The sequence below is a fragment of the Blennius ocellaris genome, assembly GCF_963422515.1.
Source record: "Blennius ocellaris genome assembly, chromosome: 18".
Lineage (NCBI taxonomy): Eukaryota > Metazoa > Chordata > Actinopteri > Blenniiformes > Blenniidae > Blennius > Blennius ocellaris.
This window is the reverse complement of record NC_137667.1, coordinates 16,442,800-16,464,659: the sequence shown is the minus strand read 5'-3', so window position 1 is coordinate 16,464,659 and position 21,860 is coordinate 16,442,800. Positions and strand designations below refer to the sequence as shown.

General features: G+C 42.7%; 2 protein-coding genes across 6 annotated transcripts in view; one reads left to right on the top strand and one right to left on the bottom strand.

Annotated features, from left to right (window-relative positions):
* Positions 1-477: 477 nt before the first annotated feature.
* rps12 (ribosomal protein S12) lies at positions 478-2,890 on the top strand (the record flags this gene model as incomplete). The annotated part of the gene is given in 7 exon segments (XM_080514481.1): positions 478-516; positions 651-669; positions 672-696; positions 1,670-1,786; positions 1,879-1,981; positions 2,265-2,366; positions 2,802-2,890. Coding segments are annotated over 7 exon segments (468 nt in total). The 3' UTR covers positions 2,865-2,890.
* A 1,450-nt stretch (positions 2,891-4,340) lies between these two features.
* The window catches only part of eya4 (EYA transcriptional coactivator and phosphatase 4), a 41,379-nt gene continuing 23,859 nt past the window's right edge, over positions 4,341-21,860 (bottom strand). For 2 of the 5 annotated variants that reach the window (XM_080513781.1, XM_080513783.1), the window contains 16 exons: positions 19,883-19,966; positions 19,283-19,360; positions 18,615-18,681; positions 18,368-18,510; positions 17,441-17,584; positions 17,261-17,343; positions 15,872-16,043; positions 14,512-14,648; positions 13,716-13,799; positions 8,914-9,003; positions 8,643-8,701; positions 8,203-8,363; positions 7,754-7,868; positions 7,476-7,597; positions 5,929-6,212; positions 4,341-5,001 (listed from right to left, as the gene is read on the bottom strand). In XM_080513781.1, coding sequence (XP_080369907.1) covers positions 4,921-5,001; positions 5,929-6,212; positions 7,476-7,597; positions 7,754-7,868; positions 8,203-8,363; positions 8,643-8,701; positions 8,914-9,003; positions 13,716-13,799; positions 14,512-14,648; positions 15,872-16,043; positions 17,261-17,343; positions 17,441-17,584; positions 18,368-18,510; positions 18,615-18,681; positions 19,283-19,360; positions 19,883-19,966 — 1,904 coding nt within the window. In that variant the 3' untranslated portion in view covers positions 4,341-4,920. The remainder of the gene's footprint in view (positions 5,002-5,928; positions 6,213-7,475; positions 7,598-7,753; positions 7,869-8,202; positions 8,364-8,642; positions 8,702-8,913; positions 9,004-13,715; positions 13,800-14,511; positions 14,649-15,871; positions 16,044-17,260; positions 17,344-17,440; positions 17,585-18,367; positions 18,511-18,614; positions 18,682-19,282; positions 19,361-19,882; positions 19,967-21,860) is intronic. The other 3 variants (XM_080513785.1, XM_080513784.1, XM_080513782.1) reach the window with 3 other exon arrangements.

Here is a 21,860-nt window from a genome sequence, read left to right as displayed (position 1 = left end):
TATTCTGACTCACTTTGTATTCACATTTTGCATCACCTTAATGAGTTGGGATTCTCAATTGCTTTGCTTTAATGTATATATTTGGTTTTGTTGTGAAACACTGTGGATTGTCTTATGTCTGAATGTTGCTATATAAATAAATTGGCCTTGCCTTTTCCACAGAGAGAAATGATTATTCAAGTTTCAAGGAAAGGCCAAAGTATAGAAAATTACTATTTAAAAGAGCAAAACACTGCATATGTTGTGTGTGAATACAAGTTTTAGAACTTTTCTTTTTTAAAGATGGTGGACAACTTGGACATGCGTGTGTGTACGTGTGTGCGCGTGTGTGTCCAGCGTCTATAGAAAACTATTTTTGTTTATATTTGTGTTTATAGCGATGGTGTCCAGTATGGTGTGATTACAACAGGCAAAAGATCGGGCGCCACTGTGCGGCCCTGTTGGGGCCTGCTGGTATAAAATCAGTGTCGCAGGATTATGACGTCCTCTTTAACCGCTTCCCGACAGGAGGACAGGGTGCGTTTCTTCTCATCTAATCCTAACTAAACTCAATCCGAATCATAACTCAACCATCCGACTACACCAATGTATCGCAACACGATATTTACAATGTACAATAACCTCCCCGTTGTATCTTTGCTTTATTGCAGATCTTTAAGTTCGCCATCCATCTAAAACCACAATGGCCGAGGAAGGGTGAGTGCGACGCTGGCCAGTTCGGCTCGAAACTCGTGATTTATCAAACTCAGGAGAAATTGCTCTGTTGAAGATGACTATGGTTGTGTGAACTTTAGCGTTGTTTGTGTCGGGTGTGCGTAACGTAGTGTTTGTATACCGGATTACCCCCTATGGCAAGTGGCTACTTTGCTTAGCTGAAGCGCGGGTTCACGTTAAGGTATCAGAAGTCTTGGACTATCTGGACAATCTTGAAATATGTGCAAATATGACGCCAGATTGTGACAGTAACGTGAACTAACTGCACACCATAAACTCCATGAAGCCAATGATCACAATCCAGCATGTCTCCATACTGAGGCATAGCATGCTACATGCACCTAGCTAGTGCATTACATTGTTCAAAATTGGTTTTGCCAACTACTACTTTGACATTACTTGTAACTTAATAAATTACATGCTTTTAGAAAGTTATTTCTCTCTCCAATGAAGTTTCTTATGTTGAATTTATATTGTTGAGAGATGGATGCACATTTAAACCACATGTGCATCATGAGTGGTTTGGGGCAGCCAGTAGGGGTCTGTTGTTAGGAGGTTGAGGTTTGTCTCAATCGAAACATGTTGTAGGTGATTACATTGAGTTTATAACTAAGGCATAAATAAGCTACTGGGTTCAGCCTATTGTCTTTCAAAGTGTAAAGCATTTGGTGCATTTGTATTTTCTATGTTTTCTTTTATCAACACCAGAAATGGTTCTGTACTGAAATGTGAGCAATGCACAAGTAACAAACTGTGCTTTGGTAAATTGAATTAAGGGTTATAGGTGAGCTCTCCGGGCCACAAGTGATGATTTCCTTTCTTTTGTCGGATACCCCTTCACTCTACAATGAGTGAGATCCACCATCTGACCTGCCGGAAGCTCAACTGGAAAACGCAGGGTTATCTGCCCCGGTTGTTCTCCAAATGTAAAGTCTTTTTCTGTCTTTGTGGATAGCATCGCTGCCGGAGGTGTGATGGATGTCAACACTGCTCTCCCTGAAGTGCTCAAGACCGCACTCATCCACGATGGCCTTGCCCGTGGCATCCGTGAGGCCACCAAGGCCCTGGACAAGTGAGTTTGTCGTCATGGTTATTGCGTGCTTTGAGCTGTGAAATCGAAGGTGGATTTGGACTAACCTGCTGCTGGATTTGTGTTTTTTCCAGGCGTCAGGCCCATCTCTGTGTCCTTGCTGCCAACTGCGATGAGGCAGTGTACGTGAAGCTGATCGAGGCCCTCTGCGCCGAGCATCAGATCAACCTGATCAAGGTAAAGCGTCTGCATCACCGGGAGTCGGGGATCTCGTGAACGAACGATTCAGAAATCCTTGTCGACTTTGTACAATTGGAGCTGATGGTGTTTGTACGGCTGTTTCGCTGATGATATTTTGGCTCCCTCTACTGAACACTGTGAGGAGATTGCCTATGTTACCCAATTTCTGTCTGAGATACAGCAGAGTACTTCATGTCAGCTTCATTTCAAATGTTTTGAATTTAATCGCTGTTGGTTCCCATGTCCCTTTGCGCCATCTAAAATGCAGTGTACCTTCTAGGTTGACGACAACAAGAAGCTCGGTGAGTGGGTCGGTCTATGCAAGATCGATCGCGAGGGGAAACCCCGTAAAGTCGTGGGCTGCAGCTGCGTCGTTGTCAAGGTAAACAAACACCCGTTGGCTTTATTTGTTGCTGTTGTACAAAGTGGGCTGATTTCTTGGAAGATTTGCAGTGAAACGGGAGATGTAGAGGTTACATTGTGAAAGTACAAATGCCAGACAAGTGCAGGTGCTGTGCCTCGTGCCATGCAGCTGTTTATACATCCTGGCTAGACGACGGCCAGGGTACGAGCCCCGTTGTCTACCAGTGGCGACCGGGGCCCCTGAGAATGGCTACAAACTGCAGTTCATCCCCTTTAACTTTAGTTTGTACAAGTTGTCTGCACTGTTTACTCAATATAAAAGTATAAAGAGCAATCCGTGGCGTACCTGTAGACACTACTGAAAATATGAGAATCTGCACATTGGGGGGTTTTCATTGTCCAACTCCTGGAACTTTAACTTGCCCTCTCACCCCAAACTGTTTGTCATCAACAGGATTATGGCAAAGAATCTCAAGCCAAGGATGTCGTTGAAGAATACTTCAAAGCCAAGAAATGAGATGTAAATAAATCGTGGAAATAAAAGTGGCTCATTTGCTTTGTTTTGTTAAACATCTACCCATTTTTAATCATCTTGGGAAATATTTTGCAAAGTAAAAACATGAATTTAGTTTGAAGTACTAAGCATTGGCCTCATGAGATGTTTGAACATTCGAAACTGGAGAGAATCTCCCCAAAAGTCAAAGGTTTGTAATTTACTGATGTGTTTTCTGAGAGGTTGCATGTGTCCTGGTAGAAAAGTGAAGACTAAAACAGGTGTCAAACATACAGCCTGCAGGAAACTGCCAAGTTTAATGAGCAAATTAACCTGTGATTGTAAATTGCACCATGAAGAATGCAGCTATAAGAACAAATCTCATGGCCCATTAAAACATTGGTCACTTCATGCACCGCCAACACCAAGGTATACATTTACTAGGCAGAGGGATAAACCTTGTTCCCATGTATCTTCTTTCATTTTTATGGTGGTTGGTTCAGGTTGTCAGGATTTGTGCACAGATGTGGAAATGTTTTGTCATTCTAAATCTTAATTTTAACACGTGAATGATGAACCCACACAAAAGCCATTATTCTTGTTCACAAGCAAAGGGTTCAATAAATGATTTTTAGAATGTAGGCATTTGCATTGAAACAAAGGAAATGGTTCTAATTGCCATTAGTTCATTGTGCCACGATTGCATTTGTCGCTCCACCAAAGCTCAAACTATTTGACCCCAGAATTGAGTTTGACATCTGCTATGAAAAACTTCACTTACCTCGGGAAAACCTTAAGTGAGATATTCAAGCCTTTTTATCTGGCTTTTCATTAAGTGCTGCAATGTTGAGTCTCTTACAATATTGAATGAGTACCATAGTTCGGTTGATACCAACTTGAGAAGTTTAAGTTTCTTTTTAAAATATTGTCTTAAAAAATATTCTCGTCAGACCTAGAGGTCCCAAACTTTCTGCCTGTGGGTCAGAACTGACCCTATAGACTCTGATCAAGACCAGAAGGTGAAATTTGTCAGTTGTGACAACTTATATTAACTGCAATACACTTATTTAACCACCAGAGGTGCGGTTTAATTTGTATTATGGTGAATCATCAGTGATTACTTCACAGACGTGTTCACATCAAAGATAATTTCTTTTTTTTCAATTATTGTGCTCATATGAACTGTATTTTCCAGTTCCAGCTGCTCAGGGTGTATTTTGTCTCCTGTTATATGGATGGATGGAAATTCTTAAGTGTCATTCTCTTAACAAAAGATGCACGGGTCATTCACGTAGGATTGGATAGGATTTTCTCCTTTATATCTACATACATAGACATTTCTTAATAAAGAAAAGACATTCAAACACATTAAGGCACAACACATCATGACGCACATCTTCAAACCCTCCCCCCGGAAAGAAACCAAAATACAAAAAAAAAATCCAGAGAAAAAAGATCCCCAAAATTTCCTATCCCTTCCATGACAAAAAAAAAAAAAAAAACATTCACCACTTTAAGTTTATTGTAAATAATTTACACAAAATTTCTACCACAGACTGCATTGTTGTGTTGTGAATATACCACCAGGAAGAAAACACTTCTTAGAAAAAAACAAAAACGAAACCCAGTCATCCCAATATTCATAATGTTTTTTTACAAGGAAAGCCTTCAAATTATTATTTAAGTGAGGATGGTTCTTCTCCAGTGACCTCCTCGATGTACCCGGGGCTGCTCGGACCACAAACCAGACCTCGGGGTGAGAAATGTCCCGGGCGGCCGGAGGAGGAGGAGGAGGAGGAGGAGGAGCTCCTCCACACCTTCAGTCTGCCACGTTTCCACCAAAAGTCCCGAAGGAGGGCTGATTTATCTCTAACTCCACTGTCCTTTTTCTTCACCTCCTTCAACCTCTTCTTTTGATTCTTAAGACCGTAAAGAGTAAATCCAGACATTCCTCAAAGAAAAAAAACACAAACAGTTGCAGTAAAGTGTTTGTTCTTTAAATAGTTATACAAAAGAAGGGGGCTGCCTGGCTGACCACGTCCATGGTAACATTGCAATGAGTCCATATTGCTTATAATAGTTACAGGTACTCAAACTCCAGTGCTTGGTGTAATGCCAGCAGGTCAGAGTGACTGGATATCCTCCAGAAAGGCATGTTGTGCTGTGGAGTGGACACAGACCGTTACCAAACAAAACCCCAGGAGCTGCTGGAGCACACAGTTTCACACCACCACCTGAAATCATGCAAGCTACGCTACGGTAGCTTGTGTCCGCTTCCTTTTCCAAAGAGCACCGCAAAAGGGAGAAAAAAAACCATGCAACCTCTAAGGAAGAGTTTGGCATTTTGGGAATTGAAACTTGTCCACTTCTGTCCAGAAATGTTTGACGCCACTTTTGGTTTCGGTTAAACCGGAAGCTGGCCGGTTTCACACAAATCAATCTGTCAAATCTTGTTGCGTGCCGAAGATTTTGTAGTGTAAGCTCTCTCTAGTCGTCCCAGCCTCTTTTTTTGTTTATTATACGTACTATATATACATCTCGCCCTATTTTGTAATGCAAAACTAACCTGTTGCTTAATGCTTACCGGAGATAATTCAGTTCACTTCTCCAACTGCCGGTTAGAAAGTGGAAAAGAGCCAGTCCCAAAATGATAATCCCAGCACCCTGTGCAATGATTCAAACCCAAAGCTGGAGAGGGAAACCACCAGTACTTGTAACCCTACCTGAGTCCTGTCACGCCAGACAGGAGCAAGCGGCATTATGTCGAACTTATAAGATCTAATCAACGCTCAGTCATTGTGTATATTAGTGCAAATATAAAACCAATGGCGGCTCAAGAAATTACTTTTTTTCTTCTTCTTTTTTTTTCCAAGTGCAAAATATACACAGTCACCGAAAAAGCCTGCGAGACTCAAAAAGCCTCCTGTCCATACATTTTAAATAGAGGGGGAAAAAAAACAACCCAAAACAACAACCAAAAAAAACCCAACACAAAACTGCTGCGCAGCAAAGAAAGGCAGGCTCGGTCCAATCAGAGCTCACACTGTGCTGAGTGGGCGGGGTCACGGTGAGGTTGCTGGTCCATTACCTTTTTGGCCGCCTGCTCCTCTTCCACACCGTCCCCAATTACAACATACACTACTTTCCTGCCAAACCTTTGCATTATGCGCTCAAAGCAACTCTCTTTTCCTGAAAAACAACAAATGAACAAGGGGGAAGGAAGGAGGGTGGTGAGGTCAGAGGGGTCAGAGTTCAGGAGTCGTTTGTTTACCTGGCTGGCGGCATGCTCTTCATCCTTCCCATCGCCAATCACAACATATGTAATGTTAGTGCCAAAGCGGGAGACTATACGCTCAAAACAGCTCTCTTTGCCTGGAGACAAACAAACGGCTTTCACAGGTTTTTTTCTTTCTTTTTTTTCAACTTTTTTTTCTGTTGTTTAAATTGAAATCAAACAAAAGAAGAGGCAGAACTGTGTGTGTTAGAGTCAAGACACACAAATACACACACACACACACACACACACACACACACACACACACACACACACACACACACACACACACACACACACACACACACACACACACACACACACACACACACACACACACACACACACACACACAACCATTTCACTCACTCTGATTAATCCTGACACCCACATGGTGCATCCTGAGACGCACTCTGGTTCAGATAAATCAAATCAATGTGGTTCATGCTTGAGTGTCCTCTCAGGAGCACCTCGCCTTCCTGTACAAACACACGTCACTCCCTTCGTTTAACACTATTTCCATTCGGGACGTCACGTGTCCAGGAGTGTACGGGGATAATATGGCGACTGACCTAAGACACAGGTATCTGAAACTCTGTGCGGTTGTCGTGGTAACATAACGTTTTTGTCCATTCGAATCAGGATGTCGTGAGTGCTGAAGTGGGTGGAACACAATCAAGCAAAGCACACAGGGATGTTTAAGTCAGAAAGGTGTTTTTTTTTTAAATAAACCATGGCTCTACTCTGCATCAGTGTTTAGCTGAAGCTTAAGCTAAAGTGTTTTTAATTACAAAACAGAGTGATCAGGTCCCCACAAAAATAAACAAACAGCAAACAATTCATTAATTTCCCCTCTTTTTTTTGTTTTACTATAGGCTCAAAAGAAAATCAATGGAAGCTTATCAAGGTGCCTACTAGCATAATATGGAGGAAAGTATAAAGTAAAGCAGTTGTACTGCATGCAACATGCACTAAACTTTATCCCATTCATTATGTCTAATCAACATCCCACCAACTCAACAGGGAAAACAAAAAGACAGCTAATAGCGAGTAGCACTGTCACGAGGAACTTATGACTCCATGAACAAACCGAAACTGAGAGGGGAGCGCAGTGTTTTCCCCAGGTGCTCGCAGTCCCATGAACAAGAAATGTGACTTTAAACTCGTGAAGGTGAATGTGAATACGAGTGTGTGTGACATTGTCTCTCCGTCGTCGCCAAACGTGTGCTGGATTCCCCCCTGAACGGATCGAACGCTCGCCCATCAGCGCAGGAAGCATCCAAACACCAGGAAGTTAACGGATGTCAAGTCTGCAGCCATTTTTTTTTTTTATATTTGAAGGACGGTTGCTCACGTCTTACCTATTTTTGTTGCACTGTAAATGTTTTCGATGGGGAAAACCGATCCCAGACTATACAAGAGGACTTTCGCCAGCGCCGGTATGAGCTGCGTCGTGGTCACCAGCACATTTACACAGTTACTCCTGCGGGACACACACACACACACACACACACACACGGAGGAATCAAACTGCATTATGCATCGGTATGGATTTCAAGCCTCTAACTTGCGGCCTAAGAAAATGATTGAAGGAGAGTATTTGATGCTTTAAAAAAAAAAAAAAACATGCAAGTGTCACCTGGAGCTGATGATCGACAGGGACTTGAGGGCGTGGGTGAGCCAGGAGTCGGTCAGAGCCTCCACCTCGGCTCTGAGCTGCAGCCAGGCGTCTCTCTTGGCGGGACCCAGCAGGCCTGAAACGCAGCACGCCGCTTCTTTAATTCATGAGCAACGGGCGAGGATCAGTTCAGCGGGAATACCGAGATAATATATTTCTCGAGCACGTCGCCGTTTTATAAAGAGTACAAGTGGTGGAATACAAAAGAAAAACAAAACTGTAATAATTAGAAGAAGAATTAATTTCTCGCATATACAACTAATACACAGTTAAATTAGTCGGCTAGTTTTTTTGTTTTGTCCCCCACACTCAAGGTCAAGCGCCAACAGCCTCAGAGTGATTAAATAACTCAACAGTGTCACCCTCTATGCAGCCATGGTAACCGGTAAACTCGTTTCTTATTGGCTTACCCCCCACATTGTTTTTGTACGTGCTATACAACTCTTTGACCCGTCGGTAGCGGAAGGCCAGTTTCCTCATCCAGTCGACGCCGCCGCGGACCCCCGTAGCCAAGCAAAGGTTGGCGCTGGTTGCAGCTGCATGGAAGCCATCAGTTGCAAAACTGTAAGTACTGTCAATAATAATGATATGTTTTATTTGAAAAATCTGCTCTGGTAGAACAAAAAAGATCAAAATTGTTATCAGTATTATTTAATTACACGTCAACAGGTGCAAACATTTACACATGGAAAGAAAAATGCAAGTTAGTTACATGTAGCATGTTGTTAACGGAGGATTTATGAAATAATTGTTTATCAACTCCATATTTTACGAAATTACCAAAAGCACAGTATCAATGAAAGACAGTTGAAACGTTGGCATTCGGTAAATTGTTGAAAGCAATAATCACCTTAAGTCTTGACCGTTGTCGTCTGATGACACGTCATCAATATGTACCTGATCACATTCCTGTAAACACAAATAACAAATAAGATGAGACAATAATGGAAAAGCAAGCACCGATTTTACAGTGAACCTGGCGTGTGTTGTCACATCACGCCACTTGAGGGCAGCATTAATATACAACAGATTCAAAAGCTTCTGTAATATCATGTGCAAAACCTTTGCAGTATTGTGTAAATGCTCCAATAGCTTCAGGCGATGCACGTGTTGTTTCTCACCTCCAAATCATTAAAGAATAAGTGGGTGTCCGCCAAGTTGAAGATCATCTCCTCCATCCTCAGACCCAGCGTGACTGCCATGGGGGGGTCCTGAAAGAGGAGGAAAGCGACGTTGATACAATCTCTTTATACTGTATACTTTTAGACAGTTTGTACATTTCAGAATTCTCAAAAACGTGTTTGGCTTTACAAGATTTACAAATTTTACGCTGCCCCCCCCCCCCCCCCCCCCCCCCCCTGTCCTCCGCCACTGAGGAGTCGGTACGTTCCCCTCATCACAGCAGATGCTGACAGACAGGTTGCACTTGTCCTGTCCCATCAACATTCCTAATATTTGGGATTTGGGGGGTGGGGGTAGCGTGGGGGGGGGGGGTAGGTATCCTCAAAGGGAAACGCTTGGATTGTACATAGTATGTGAATGGTGTGTGTGTGTGTTGTGTGTGTCCGTCCGGGGAGAACACAGCCTGCCCTGCCAACCCAGGGGCTCAGCTGCAAAAACCATCATGTGTGATAGGTCAGCGAGGGTCGGCAGCTTGCCGCACGATTCGCTGACGCCGTCAGACGACCAGAATAGAAAGAAACTAACAGGAAGGAGAGCGAAAGTGAGCGAGCGAGGCCCACAGACATGGCGACGCGGGAGAGACAGAGACGCGGGCCGTGTTCCCGAGTGTGAAAACGAACGCGTAGGAAAGGACGCGAGCGTTCCATGAAGTTGAACGTTATTAAGTGTTTAGGGATTATTAAAATCCGCCAGTTGCTAGTCCTGATGGCAGCAGGTCTCTCACTGCGTTTCTTTGCCTGCCTTCCTGTCAGTGGCGGAGACAGGAGGCACTTTAGTCCGTCTCTCAGGTAGTGATTATGTTGGCGGCGGGCCAAAAGAGAGTTAGCGACTGTGTGTTTTGGACTCCTTGAAAGCTGAGGTGGCTTTTTTTTTTTTTTTGTCAAGTTCAATCAATCACACAGTTCTACTCTGAGCTGGCAAGAGTTCCCCCGAAATAATTCCCTACTTTACTTCTGCTGTTATTATTTGAGCTCTGGAAACTCAACACTTTATTATTCGGTTAAAGCGACGAAACGGGGAGTGTGATGCGTGCGTGTCTGTTTGACCACGGTGTGGACTCCGTTTTGAGGAGCCATGACCTCACGGCCATGTAAAGGGGCACTTAGACTTGGTGTTTTCTTTGTCGGTAGTGTAAACACCATTCTGGTTATATGGTGTGGACAAACATGGCCGCCTTCATGCAAATATTTAGATGCATATCTTACATTTTCAATGCTAAAACTTGCACCATTAATATAAGTGGGTGTATTGACAAGGGCAAAAAAAAAAAAAAAACCCAAGCAATTTGCTTTCTGAATTTAGTGTTTCTGTACAGTAAATACAAACTAAACCAAGATGACCAAACCGCATAGCCACATGTTCTCCCTTTCACATTTACACACACACACACATACATACAGAGCCCTTTACAGCGCACCGGGGTCTCTCTTATGCTCATCGAATCCCAATTGCCATACATTTAATTCCACCGCGACGGAGCGGCTCGGAAGCAGCACCCGTGCCCACAAGCCCAGTATCTGTAAAAAAAAGAAAAACGGCGGGATTCTGACGGCCGTGCGCAAGTCTGGCTCCGAACGGCATGCGCACCGTGCCAGCTTTTGTTCCACTGCCAACCAGGAATATCAGAATAGGATTTGAGATTCAAAACCCACACAGGCAGGCTGGTGGCTACTCCGGTGCCCACAGGAAACGACATCACCCAGTAAAAATCCGAGGCCTTGGCCGCTTAGGATGATCCCGGATCAGCGCCAGGAACTATTAAAATAAAGGGAACTATAAACAGTGTTGCTGGGATGTGAGAAGGCGAGACCACCAAAAAGGTCCACAGAGGAAACTGAAATAAACATCAGTCTATGTAAGAAATTAGCACATTAAATTGTGATTAAACTAATGAGGGAGCTGAAAAGTAATAATAGGTACATTTAAAGGTTACTTTTTTTTATGATGTATGTGTTCACCATCATAAATTGACCATAACATTCTTTCGGGGTAACGGATGTAATAATAGTAATCCATTGAGGCAAATGAAGCTTATTCATAATACGTGTGCAGAGTGAGCTTATAAAATACTGCAAGAAAGCAGAATGAGGGGTGTGGGTTCAGTTCTCAGACCGTGTGGGTGGAGCAGCTGCTTATTGTTCAAGCATTGTTTCACTCATAGACAATGTTTTTCTTTTTAACTTATCATTGACTCTTCTGTTGTGGGAGTATGTTAACTTCCCAGAGATTAATATATAGACTGCCTCACATCGGGTTTTTTTTTTTTTTTTAATTCTCTCTTGGAAGGAATAAAAAGAGACCAAATGACTTTATTCAGACCAGATTCCCATCTGGAGCACTTACTGCTCGTCTGCATAATGTCACAACAACCTCATGCATCCTGGTGACAGGGCATTTGGTCTGACAAGGCAAACTTCAGGTCAAACATGTTGGCGTCGCTTTCGCTGTCAAAGTCATCACTCGGGTCCCGATTTGCCAAGTTCCCAAATTAAGAATACACTACCAAATGACACTCAGCGTTTGTTTTGAAGGTGATCTACTCAGAATACTCGTGTGATTCATAACATGCACAAACGGGAGTTCTTACAAAGAGCCTGCGCTCGCTGTGGAAAGACTGGATGGAAAGAAATGGCAAAACTAAAAGAAGAACAAGGGAAAATATCTCACAATAAAACCCCTGTAAATAAAACTAGTGGGTGTTAGACTGAGAAAATGTCTCTGTCAAGCTGATTTTCCCTTTTGTCTCAAATCCCTTAAATACAAAGGCGATCAAAAGGAAGGCAGTTGTTTTAGGCTTTGTACATTGTTTTGATGTCTAGACTGTTTAATACCATTCCTCCTCTGAGGAGCACATCAATACTAGATCAGGTCATTTTATCTTCAGTAACAGGTCATGTTCCACAGGCCTCACAGATTATTAACTATTAACTTGTTTTTTTGATTCACTGCTTCATTGATTCAACATCCCACTACAGACCAGAACATATCATCAGGATTAAACATGTAGTGACAAGCTGGTTGCTAAAGTTAAACGACTATTATTTTTGACTAAAGTTAAACATGGAGTTCCACACGGTTCTGTATTAGGACCCACACTTTTTACATTGTATACGCTTGCTGTCAGGAATATTATTAGCTCCATTAACTTCCACAATGCTTTATAAGACACACAACCATAATACACACAAATCTGTTTATCGATGAAACCAGATAACACTGGTCAACATTGTGAAACTAGAAGATTCTCTCGAAGACATAAAGGCTTGGATGAGCCGCAATGTTCTGCTCCTGAACTCAGATAAAAGAGAAGTCACTATATTTGACCCAAAACATTTGAAAAAGAAATGATCAAAACATATACAGAAGCAAAACGCTGAATGTTATTGCTTTGAACCAACAAGAGAGATCACATCACTCCAATACTAACCTCTCTTCATTGGCTTCCTGTGAAATCAAGATTTAAAATGTATCTATTAACCTGTAAAGCTCTTAACAACCAGACTGCATCGTATCTTAAAGAACTATTAGTCCCGTATCTCCCCAGAAGAACACTTTGTTCTCAGAGTGCCGCTCCGTGGAGGTTCCTAGGTTTTCTAAAAGTAGAATGGGGGGCAGAGCCTTCAGCTCTCAGGCTCCTCTCATGTGGAACCAGATCCCAGCCTCAGTCATTGAGGCTGACACAGTCTCTACTTTTAAGGTTAGGATCAAGACTTTTTTTTTTTTTTTTTAAATTTCATAAAGCTCAGGGCTGGTTCAGGCCACCCTGGACCATTGTCTCGTGACGCTGCTGTAAGTTTAGACTGTTGGAAACCTGCGCTGAGCCTCTTTCTTGCTTCACTCCGTACAGTTTACATTTCACCATAACATGTCGCCAACATTCTGGTTCTCTCCTGTAATCTGTCTTCACTTTCTCTCTTCTCTCTGTACGTTCCTGCGGTGTTTCTGCCAGTGCAACTGGGAGTTTGTGATCTGAGCCTCTTTCTGCAGCCAGTGGATTAGCCGGCGTTCTTATGACAATCTGTTTGTTTACTTGTTGTCTCTGTCCTATCCCCCTCCTCTCTGTCCCCTCTGACCCCAACCGGAACGGCATCAAGCCGCCTCCCTCTAGTTCTGCAGGTTTCTTCTTTGCCTCTGCTTGCACAAGTGGAATAGTTGGGTGTTTGTCTGTAACAGTGTCTTGAGATGACTATGTTATTATTTGCGCTATACAAAAAGAAAAAAAAAAGGTGGACTTGAGTTGAATCAGAATTCTCAGCTGAACTGGCCTCTCGCTCCTCCCACAGACAAACTCACTGGTTTCTGTTCATTGACACAACTGTGATCAGGAAATCCCCATTACTGGTATATCTTACATCACTCTGGAATGTTTGCAACAAAAAATGTCAGTGTGCATTGGAGCAGCATCATCAGTCTCCAAAGCCAACGCCTCCCTTAGTTGCTTCGCTTATTTATGACTCTTCGCTCCTTCGTTTCACCATTATCTTCAATACAATGAGCAGAACAAGATCGTTGCACCTGCCTTTAGATATGGAATTTTATATATACACTAAGTCACTTATGGTAGGACTGGATGCTGCATTTACTGTATTTCTCCGATTTGATGAATGCGCCATGAAAATTACAATATTATTGCATGTTTCTGTAGGTGTAACAGCCATTCTTTGAATGAGTGTACGCACTGAACATGAACCAGGAAGGAAACAGTAGTCAGAGGGAGGCGGCGGCGGCAGCGCGATCTTACCTTTCCATATTTCTGTGCATACGAGCCTGTGAGCAGAGAATGGAAGACAATGATGGTCTCATCCAGATCCCACACAAACACCCTCTTTGGAGCGGAAAAAACGAGAGAAGAGAGGGACAATGAGCATTGTATTTTATTTTATTTTTTTAGATATGTTAAATCTGAGCAGGCTAAAGTATGTGTATTGTTCAAGTACAAATAATTAGGAAATCTAATTCATGGTAAAGTTAAAAACAAATAGATGGTAACTATTATTCCGGCTCTTCAACACAAGTTTTCCGTCTAAATAGGAAATTCTGCTCTGAATCTGAACATTGAACTACAAATTAAACAACACAGGATTCAAAAGTTCTTATCTTAATACACCCTCTCACATGCAAAGGACATCTATGTATATATATTGGGATAATCTTTTGTGATTGCTCAACCATTATGGTTTGAATCAATCTAGATGTTGTGGGGATCTATCATGTTCTGAATGAATTGATAATTCCATGCAGCCTTGAATTAAAACTAATTTGTTTTCGGTAAAAAGGAGTGTACGGGTTCAAATGTTTCAGGAGAAATACAGCGATGGAAAAACTTTCTTCCCACACGAGGAGTCGCAACGATATGGAAATGAATGCCCGTGAGGACAGAGACATCTGTACGAGCCTCTCTGCGCTCGTATTTTGAGACGACAGCGAACAGCGTGGATTAAGATCAAAGAGAATACCAATATATCCGCCGAGGCTTGAATGGAATATTCAGCCGGCGCTCTAAGTGCTCTGTCAGAGTGTGTTTTTAGGTCTCTTACCTCCAGGTCACTGTCAGGGGGAGGGGAGGGGTTGTTTTTGCGGCCCCTGCCCCGAGACTTGGACCCCCCACTCCGGCAGGCTCGGTCATCGAGCTCTTTGATGGGCGTGGAAGGGCTCTGGACTGTATCAAAGTCCCCTATGAGTGTGTATAAACACAGGCAGGCCATTTGAAACATTTTAAAATTTAGTAGTGATCAAATATCTGTCTAAAACTGCACAAGCAATCACAAACTACATTCGCTGTATTATGCCGAGGGTAATGATGTGGTCTGAGCGGATCCCACAGGTGCTTTCGAGTTGTATCCACTGCAGGAAGAGCAATAATTCAGGCTTTGTACAGTAATAAGCCGTCTTGTCAGGCTTAATAATTCAAGGTAATTGGCATGACAGATCAACTTAAACGGCAAGCAAGAAATGTAAACAAAAGTCACACCGGGCGCTGTGACTGATTCATGATAACGTGCACATGTACGGCTTTACCAGAGCAGGGCAAAGATGGAGCGGTGCAATAAATTAGACGGGTTCAGTAATCGGATGCTTCGAGCAGAGATACTGTACGTACAATATTCTGCAGGAGCATACGGAGAGCGCGCGCGCACACACACACACACACACACACACACACACACACACACACACAGGCATGTTCTTGCGAGCGCACACACTCCCCTAATGCCATATGCTCCCACCACCGTGTGGTAACTAGAACCAGACTCTGGGTTTCGGCTCTCATATTGTTATGTCTCAATCAGGCACAAAGCGAGAGAGGGGGGTGGATAAAGACACAAACAGAACGTGAGTGACAAAAAAACAGATACCGACTATAACTCTGGGAGGAAGAAAAAAAAAAAAAAAAAAAGCCAATGAGGAAAAAGTGAGAAAGGCAGCAAGAGGGAAAGTGCGAGTGACAGGAAGAATGATAAGCTACTTTAATCAGGCTTTCTGAATTTGAGCCAAGATAAACCTAAGAAAAACTGGAAAAAAAAAAGAAAGATACAGAAAAGTAGACTGTTCAAGCCATATTTCTATATGCACGGGTACACCTCCAACTCCTATATTCAGTTTTTCTCATTTTCTCTTAAGTAAAGTGCAATATTCAACGTGATTTAATCAAAGCTTCCGGGGTTAATGTAAACACCCGCCGATTCTCCAATTAGAGAGCAAGATGCCATGAAACGATGGCCCTCGTCTAAAGTTACATCCTGTACTTCATCACGGCGCAAAGAGCGTTTTTAACCACACGAAATGTTATTGTTAGATATTGTACACGATTAAGAACCCACAATTTGTGAGGTTTGAACTGGACTGAAGTGTTGGTAACTTCAACAGTTTCCTTGTGAGCCGTGTTTGAACACAGACCTGGGTGAAGCTCAGCAGCCTGTCCGGTTATGGCGGGGGCGGGGTCTTGCAGCTGGTAGGCCGCCGTGGAGCCTGTGCCATCCACGTTGTTGGAGGTCATATATGGCCCGTAAGTGGAAGCGGAATAATACTGGGCATACTGGTTTTGGCCAAACGTGTATGATGGATAATCCTGCAGGGAAAAATGACAAGAATCGTGAGCAGTTAAGACAAACTGAAAGAACAGAGACAACAAGGAAATGATGTCGGTACAAACCTCTGAGAACCAGTTTTTCGTTTCTTTTTTACCACAAACATGCCTTCTCATTTCTCTAATCTTTTATCCCCTCCATTCTGCCTTTTATATCTCTGAAACAATTAAAGCCTTGTGCTGCTGCTTTTTACTGACCCAGTAGAGACGGACGCTTTTATGAGTCTGCTCTCTAAACCTGTCACTATGTCCATCTCCAGGAGTTCTTATAAACTGCTGCATACCACGTGAATGTACACACACACACACACACACACACACACACACACACACACACACACACACACACACACACACACACACACACACACACACACACACACACACACACACACAGTTTTCAGTTTCTTGCCTTTTATAAAAAATAAATAAAAAAATCATATCCATTCCTGGGCATTTTTGTTTCCATTACATCAGAGATCAAAACATCGGCTTACATTATGTTTATGGAGACTTTCTTCAACTATACTATCTTAAAACTAACACTTAACCAGATCTTTACACTAAAAGTTAGTGATTTACGTGATGAAGACTTGTTGTCGTTCTGGCAGTGTGACTGTTTGAACAGATTTATGTCCATGGAACATGAGGAAAAGGAGGATACACGCACGCACGCACGCACGCACAATTTCCCCAAATCCACCCACATGAGCCAAACCTTCACTTTCTTCCTGTAAACAGCCACATCTATCATAGCGAGACATTAAAATCCCCCTTTAAGCAGTTTACTACCACAATACAATTCATCATATAGACATAGGGAAATACTCAGAACAAAACACTCTTTCACAGAGACTAATTATGTGTTTCTCTCCCAAGTTTAAAAAAATTTTTTTTTTTTCGTGCTGTTGCAAGGTCGCAGTGTAATCAAGTTTTATTTCTTAAATCTTTCTCGAATGAGGGAAGGTGCGCAGAAGCGTGACGGGGAAATAATTTCTGGTCCCAAATACGGTTACAATGACCACAATAAAACCCTCTTTTTTTTCCTTTTTTTTAAAAAACTGAACCAATATAGCAAGAATAAATACACTGGCTTTACTCTGAGTGAAGATGTCGTTTCAATTCATTCTTATGAGTTGTAGCATTTTACTGACCATCACACATTAATGCACTCACTCCATGCCAAGGCAGATCCTTACCTGCTGTGTGGCAGTGTAGTTGGCGGGGTTGGACACTGAGTTATTGGTGGCATAGAGGCCTGAGGAAGGAGTGAAGCTTGATCCTGAGGAATGAAAAAATAAAACGGTTGAATTGTAATGTTGTATTAAGGTAACGTTATTTCCAGCGAATTAAAATAATGCATGACTGTCTGTTCTGACCTGGCATCTGATAGGGTGAGTAGGCAGTCTGTCCAGGCTGAGGTGTGGTGAAACCAGGACTGTAGCTGAGGCCCGTCTGCAGAGGAGACTGACTCTGGGCCAGGCCGCTCTCTGTCTTAATGCCTGGAAGCATCACACCGAGGTCTGGGGCGCAGGAAAAAAATAACATTTGCCTTACACCGTGTTTGCACTGTGCATGGATGCACTGTCAGTTTAAACTCAGAAGAGAATTGCGTAATAAAACAAAACTGTACGAGACAAATGTATTTTAGGTTTTTTTTTTTTTTAATGAAGTCATTACTCACTTTGTTCATTTTAATGGGAAATTTCACTTCACTGCACCAGAAATCTGTTTCATTACTGACAATGTAGCTAATCACATCGATCAAACACTTTGAATTCTGTCTTTAACCTTCAATAAAGAGGACATCCAATCATGTTTCCTTGTCCCACAATATGCATAGACGAGCCCCCAGAGGGAATCTCGTCAAACACATGTGAATGTCAGCTTTAGGAGGCTGATGAATAATGTCTAAAAATCTATTTGATTAAAAACTTTGATCACTTTTCTGTCACTATAAAATAGCAGTGTTGTCTAAAGTTCATATGTTTTATTTTTTTATTTGATCCTTTATTGGAATGATCAAGTAGAACTGAATCCTTACTGGATTCCTGTAAAATAGTCTTTAAATCACTTACGAGCCACTTGATGATAATGTTTGAAATCGCTTTAGTATTATGAATGCAAAGCATATAATGAGCATACAGTTACAATATTATTTCTATGTATTTTCAATTTAAATACATAAATAAATGCAAGAAAGACATTCATTGTAAACTGTACGCTACTGTATTTACGTGTGTGTGTGTGGGGTAGTGAGGGTAGCGATGTGTTATTTCAGCGTATATCGTAGGTGGACACCATACCATAGGTGGACAGTCCGTAAGCCTGGCCTGTCTGGGAGTAAGCAGTATAGACGGACGACTGCTGCATGCTGCTGAACTGAGGCTGGCCGGCGTACGTCGGCATCGGGGGAGCTGCCGGTGTGGACAGGATGTGAGGGTAGGGCCTGAGGGAACAGGTGAGAAGCGGACAGGTGAGGTGAAGCCGCGGTAAAAATCGCAGGAGGCCATTTGATCGGGAGGAGGCTGAAATAAGAAAAATTAGACCTACTTGGATGGGTAGAGGGGAGGAGAGTACTGGTGGGCTGAACGAGGGCTATACCCGCTGCTGGTGATTACTAAAAACAGCAACAAAGAAATAAAAATGATCAGACACAACAAGGCGAAGATAGGTTACGGATGTTGTCAAGTGAAGTGTTCTGTTTTCTCTCACGTTCAACAAAAATCCACCCCTGAGGAGCGCAATTCAAGGCCTCCAGCTTATTCGGGCTCAAGCGCCGTTCCAGTAAACATAATTTGAAGCATTTTGAATGGAAGGGAGCCAAGTTTTCCCTTTGGAGAGGACTGTAGTCCATGAAAGCCCTGCAGGCGGGCCTCATAGTAAAACACAATGTCTGTTTGTGGTCATCGAGATGTCAGAGCTCCGGCCTGACAAACACCCTGCTGCTTCTAAAACCCTCGGTTTTACTTAATGATTTAGTGCGTGTCGTTTTGTGAAGGAGCTGGAGTCGTGCGCAAGTCTAAAAACAAAACAAAAAACCCCAAAAACCCAAAGACAATTGTAAAAGTGCCTTTCCTCCCTCTCTCTCTTGATGATGCTGTCCAAGTGACAGTGGATGAAAGCTTTCAGGGGACCGACCACTAAACTGAAATGGATGAAATGGTGGACAACTACACACGATTAAATCTGAGCCCGGAAAGCTGAAGTATGTGCGTTACCTGAGCCTGCGTATGTGTCCAGTGCCGTGTCGCCTGTCGTAGTGACTGTATCGCTGTTGTTCATAGGCTCCGTTTTCACTTGAAGGAGGGGAAAGGATCAGTGTTAGGGTAAGCTGTCGGTGAGGTGTTCCACCACACGCACAACACATACACGAATACACACACCAAACGAAACTTGCTGCATAAAAAGCAGAAAAACGACCATGCACTTCCTGCATGTGAGCGACATGTTGTGTGCAGGGTTCCCATTGCTAGTAAATTCCAAAACTTTGAATATCACTATGCCTTAAAAGTTTATATTTCATTTGTGAGGTCAGGAAAAGTGTATATATATATATATATATATATATATATATATATATATATATATATAAAATTACTGGTGGGAACCCTGCAAATATGTATGAACTCCACACACGCTGTCAGAAAGTCACACAAGCAGAAACGACATCACAGCAAATTAAAAACAAATCCGAGCAGATATGGTAAGAAAAGTAAAATATCAACCAGCTACAACTACACAAAGCCATCCCCTTCTGCATCGAATGAACATATTCTTTGAATTCTTGGTATCGGATTCACACACATGCACCTCTGTACCATAGTCCTTGGAGCCTTGGGCAGGGGGCGGGCTGCTGCAGCCCAACAGCCAATCAGCCGTGTTTAGAACGGTCATGCTCTCACCTATAGGGGTGCAAGGTGGGAAGGTGGTGAGGATCCGAGGCACCGAGAGCCATGCAGGTCTCACATTTATGGCCGGTTTGAAAAGTTGTTTTACATTCCGGAAATATAGATCGAGATACTTCTTTGTTTGCTTTTGTGTCAACAAATAGTTAAAACCGTTTGTTACCAGACATTAAAAGGTGAAACATCTGTCAAGCGGCACCTTCAGGTCTCCGATTAAATAAAGCTTATGTGTCATTTAGGCGTATTTAGTTATTTAGGAAGTGTATAAAGTTAAATGTACACTTTTCACATACATCACATCCTCCATACTGCTTTATCAAAACAAAGAGGGACAACAACACTCACATTCATGACCCTATCACACCGGTGGATAATGCAGAGTCACCAAAGACCTCAAATACATAGTTTTGGACTGTGAAAGGAAATGTAGTACCTGGGAAACACACACACACACGCTCACACACACTTGCATGCAAACTCTACACAGAAAGGCTCAGCTGACGTCATGACATGACCGCATACACTTGCTGGTGTTTTGAAAAAGATGGCAGGAGCAAAGTTAAACTGGTCAGAGTAGGAAACAACAATTGTTTATCAAAATACTTGAAACAGTTGAAAAGCTTGATGGACGTAAAGTTTGCGGGATTCTGTGCGCATGTCACAGTGCAAAGCATTATGGGATTAAGCCACTGAAATCACATAAACCGGCACAACACTCTCATTACTTTATTCACTGTACGGTAATCCGATCCTAAAATGAGAAACAATTCAGTGAGATTGACAAAAAAGGGACCATGTAAACGCCGCTACTGAGAACATGCTGCAATCCACAGTGTTTGCATGTCATTGCAGCTTTTACACTCTAAAATTGTTTATCTTGCATTGGTTTAGGGTGTGAGGTACTGCAGAGGTCATTTTTAGATTATATACCGTTTAGCTCTTCTGCACTTCTACCTATATGATCTGTTGGTCACCGACTGTGAAATGATGATTTCAAGAGGAAGTGTTGACGGACACACCGCAGTAAACACTTGAACTCACGACATGCTGTTCCTCAGTTCCGCCTCTCCGACCATAAAACCCATCACAGCAACCATTTGAGAAGTCCATTTAATTCAGGACAACTTCATTAATCCCTTCGGGGAGCAATTCGACCCACTGGAGAAGCTGTAATGAAGACAAATGGATTGCTATGGCGATGGCCCTGAGGCCTGAGCGTCGGCTGATGTCAGGTGAGGGGAATGTTGGGTATGTAGTTTGTTTTGGCTGCGAGTGTGTAGTCCTGGCTCTGTCTGCTTTAACCATTAGCTGTGAGCTCATCAAAAAATGATTGAGTGCGCTCTAATATGGTCTGTGTTCGCTGCTCGTCCACCCTGAGAACGGCTATTTTCTTTGACTGTGTGTCCTTTGACACTTTAAGTTGACTAAAATGCGGCATCTCACTTTTTCCATGACATTACTGTTTGAAAAGAAAAAAAAAGAAAAAGAAAAAGAAAAGAGTGCTTTCCACTGGCTATTAAATGAGCAACAGATCAAAGAAAGGCTCAATAAAAGCTCTCCATGAAGTCACATCAAACCAGCCTGTCACAACCGATTCCAGAGGACAGAGAACGAGTGAGGAGGAGATCAAGGGTGGCGGAGGGGAGAAGATGAAGTGGAAAGGCCAATGTGGACAGAAAGAGAGTGAGGAGAAGAGAGGGAAAAGAGAGCAGGACAAAGGGAAGGAGAAAGAGAGGAGGGGGCTCGCTGGTGTTGACATCTGAGAGAGCAGTGATGCTTTAATGCTCTTGTAGAGGAAATAGTTTCCAGTGGGAGTTTGGACTTGTGCTCAAACATACATATGTACTGTGACGCACGCAGACACACACACACACACACACACACACACACA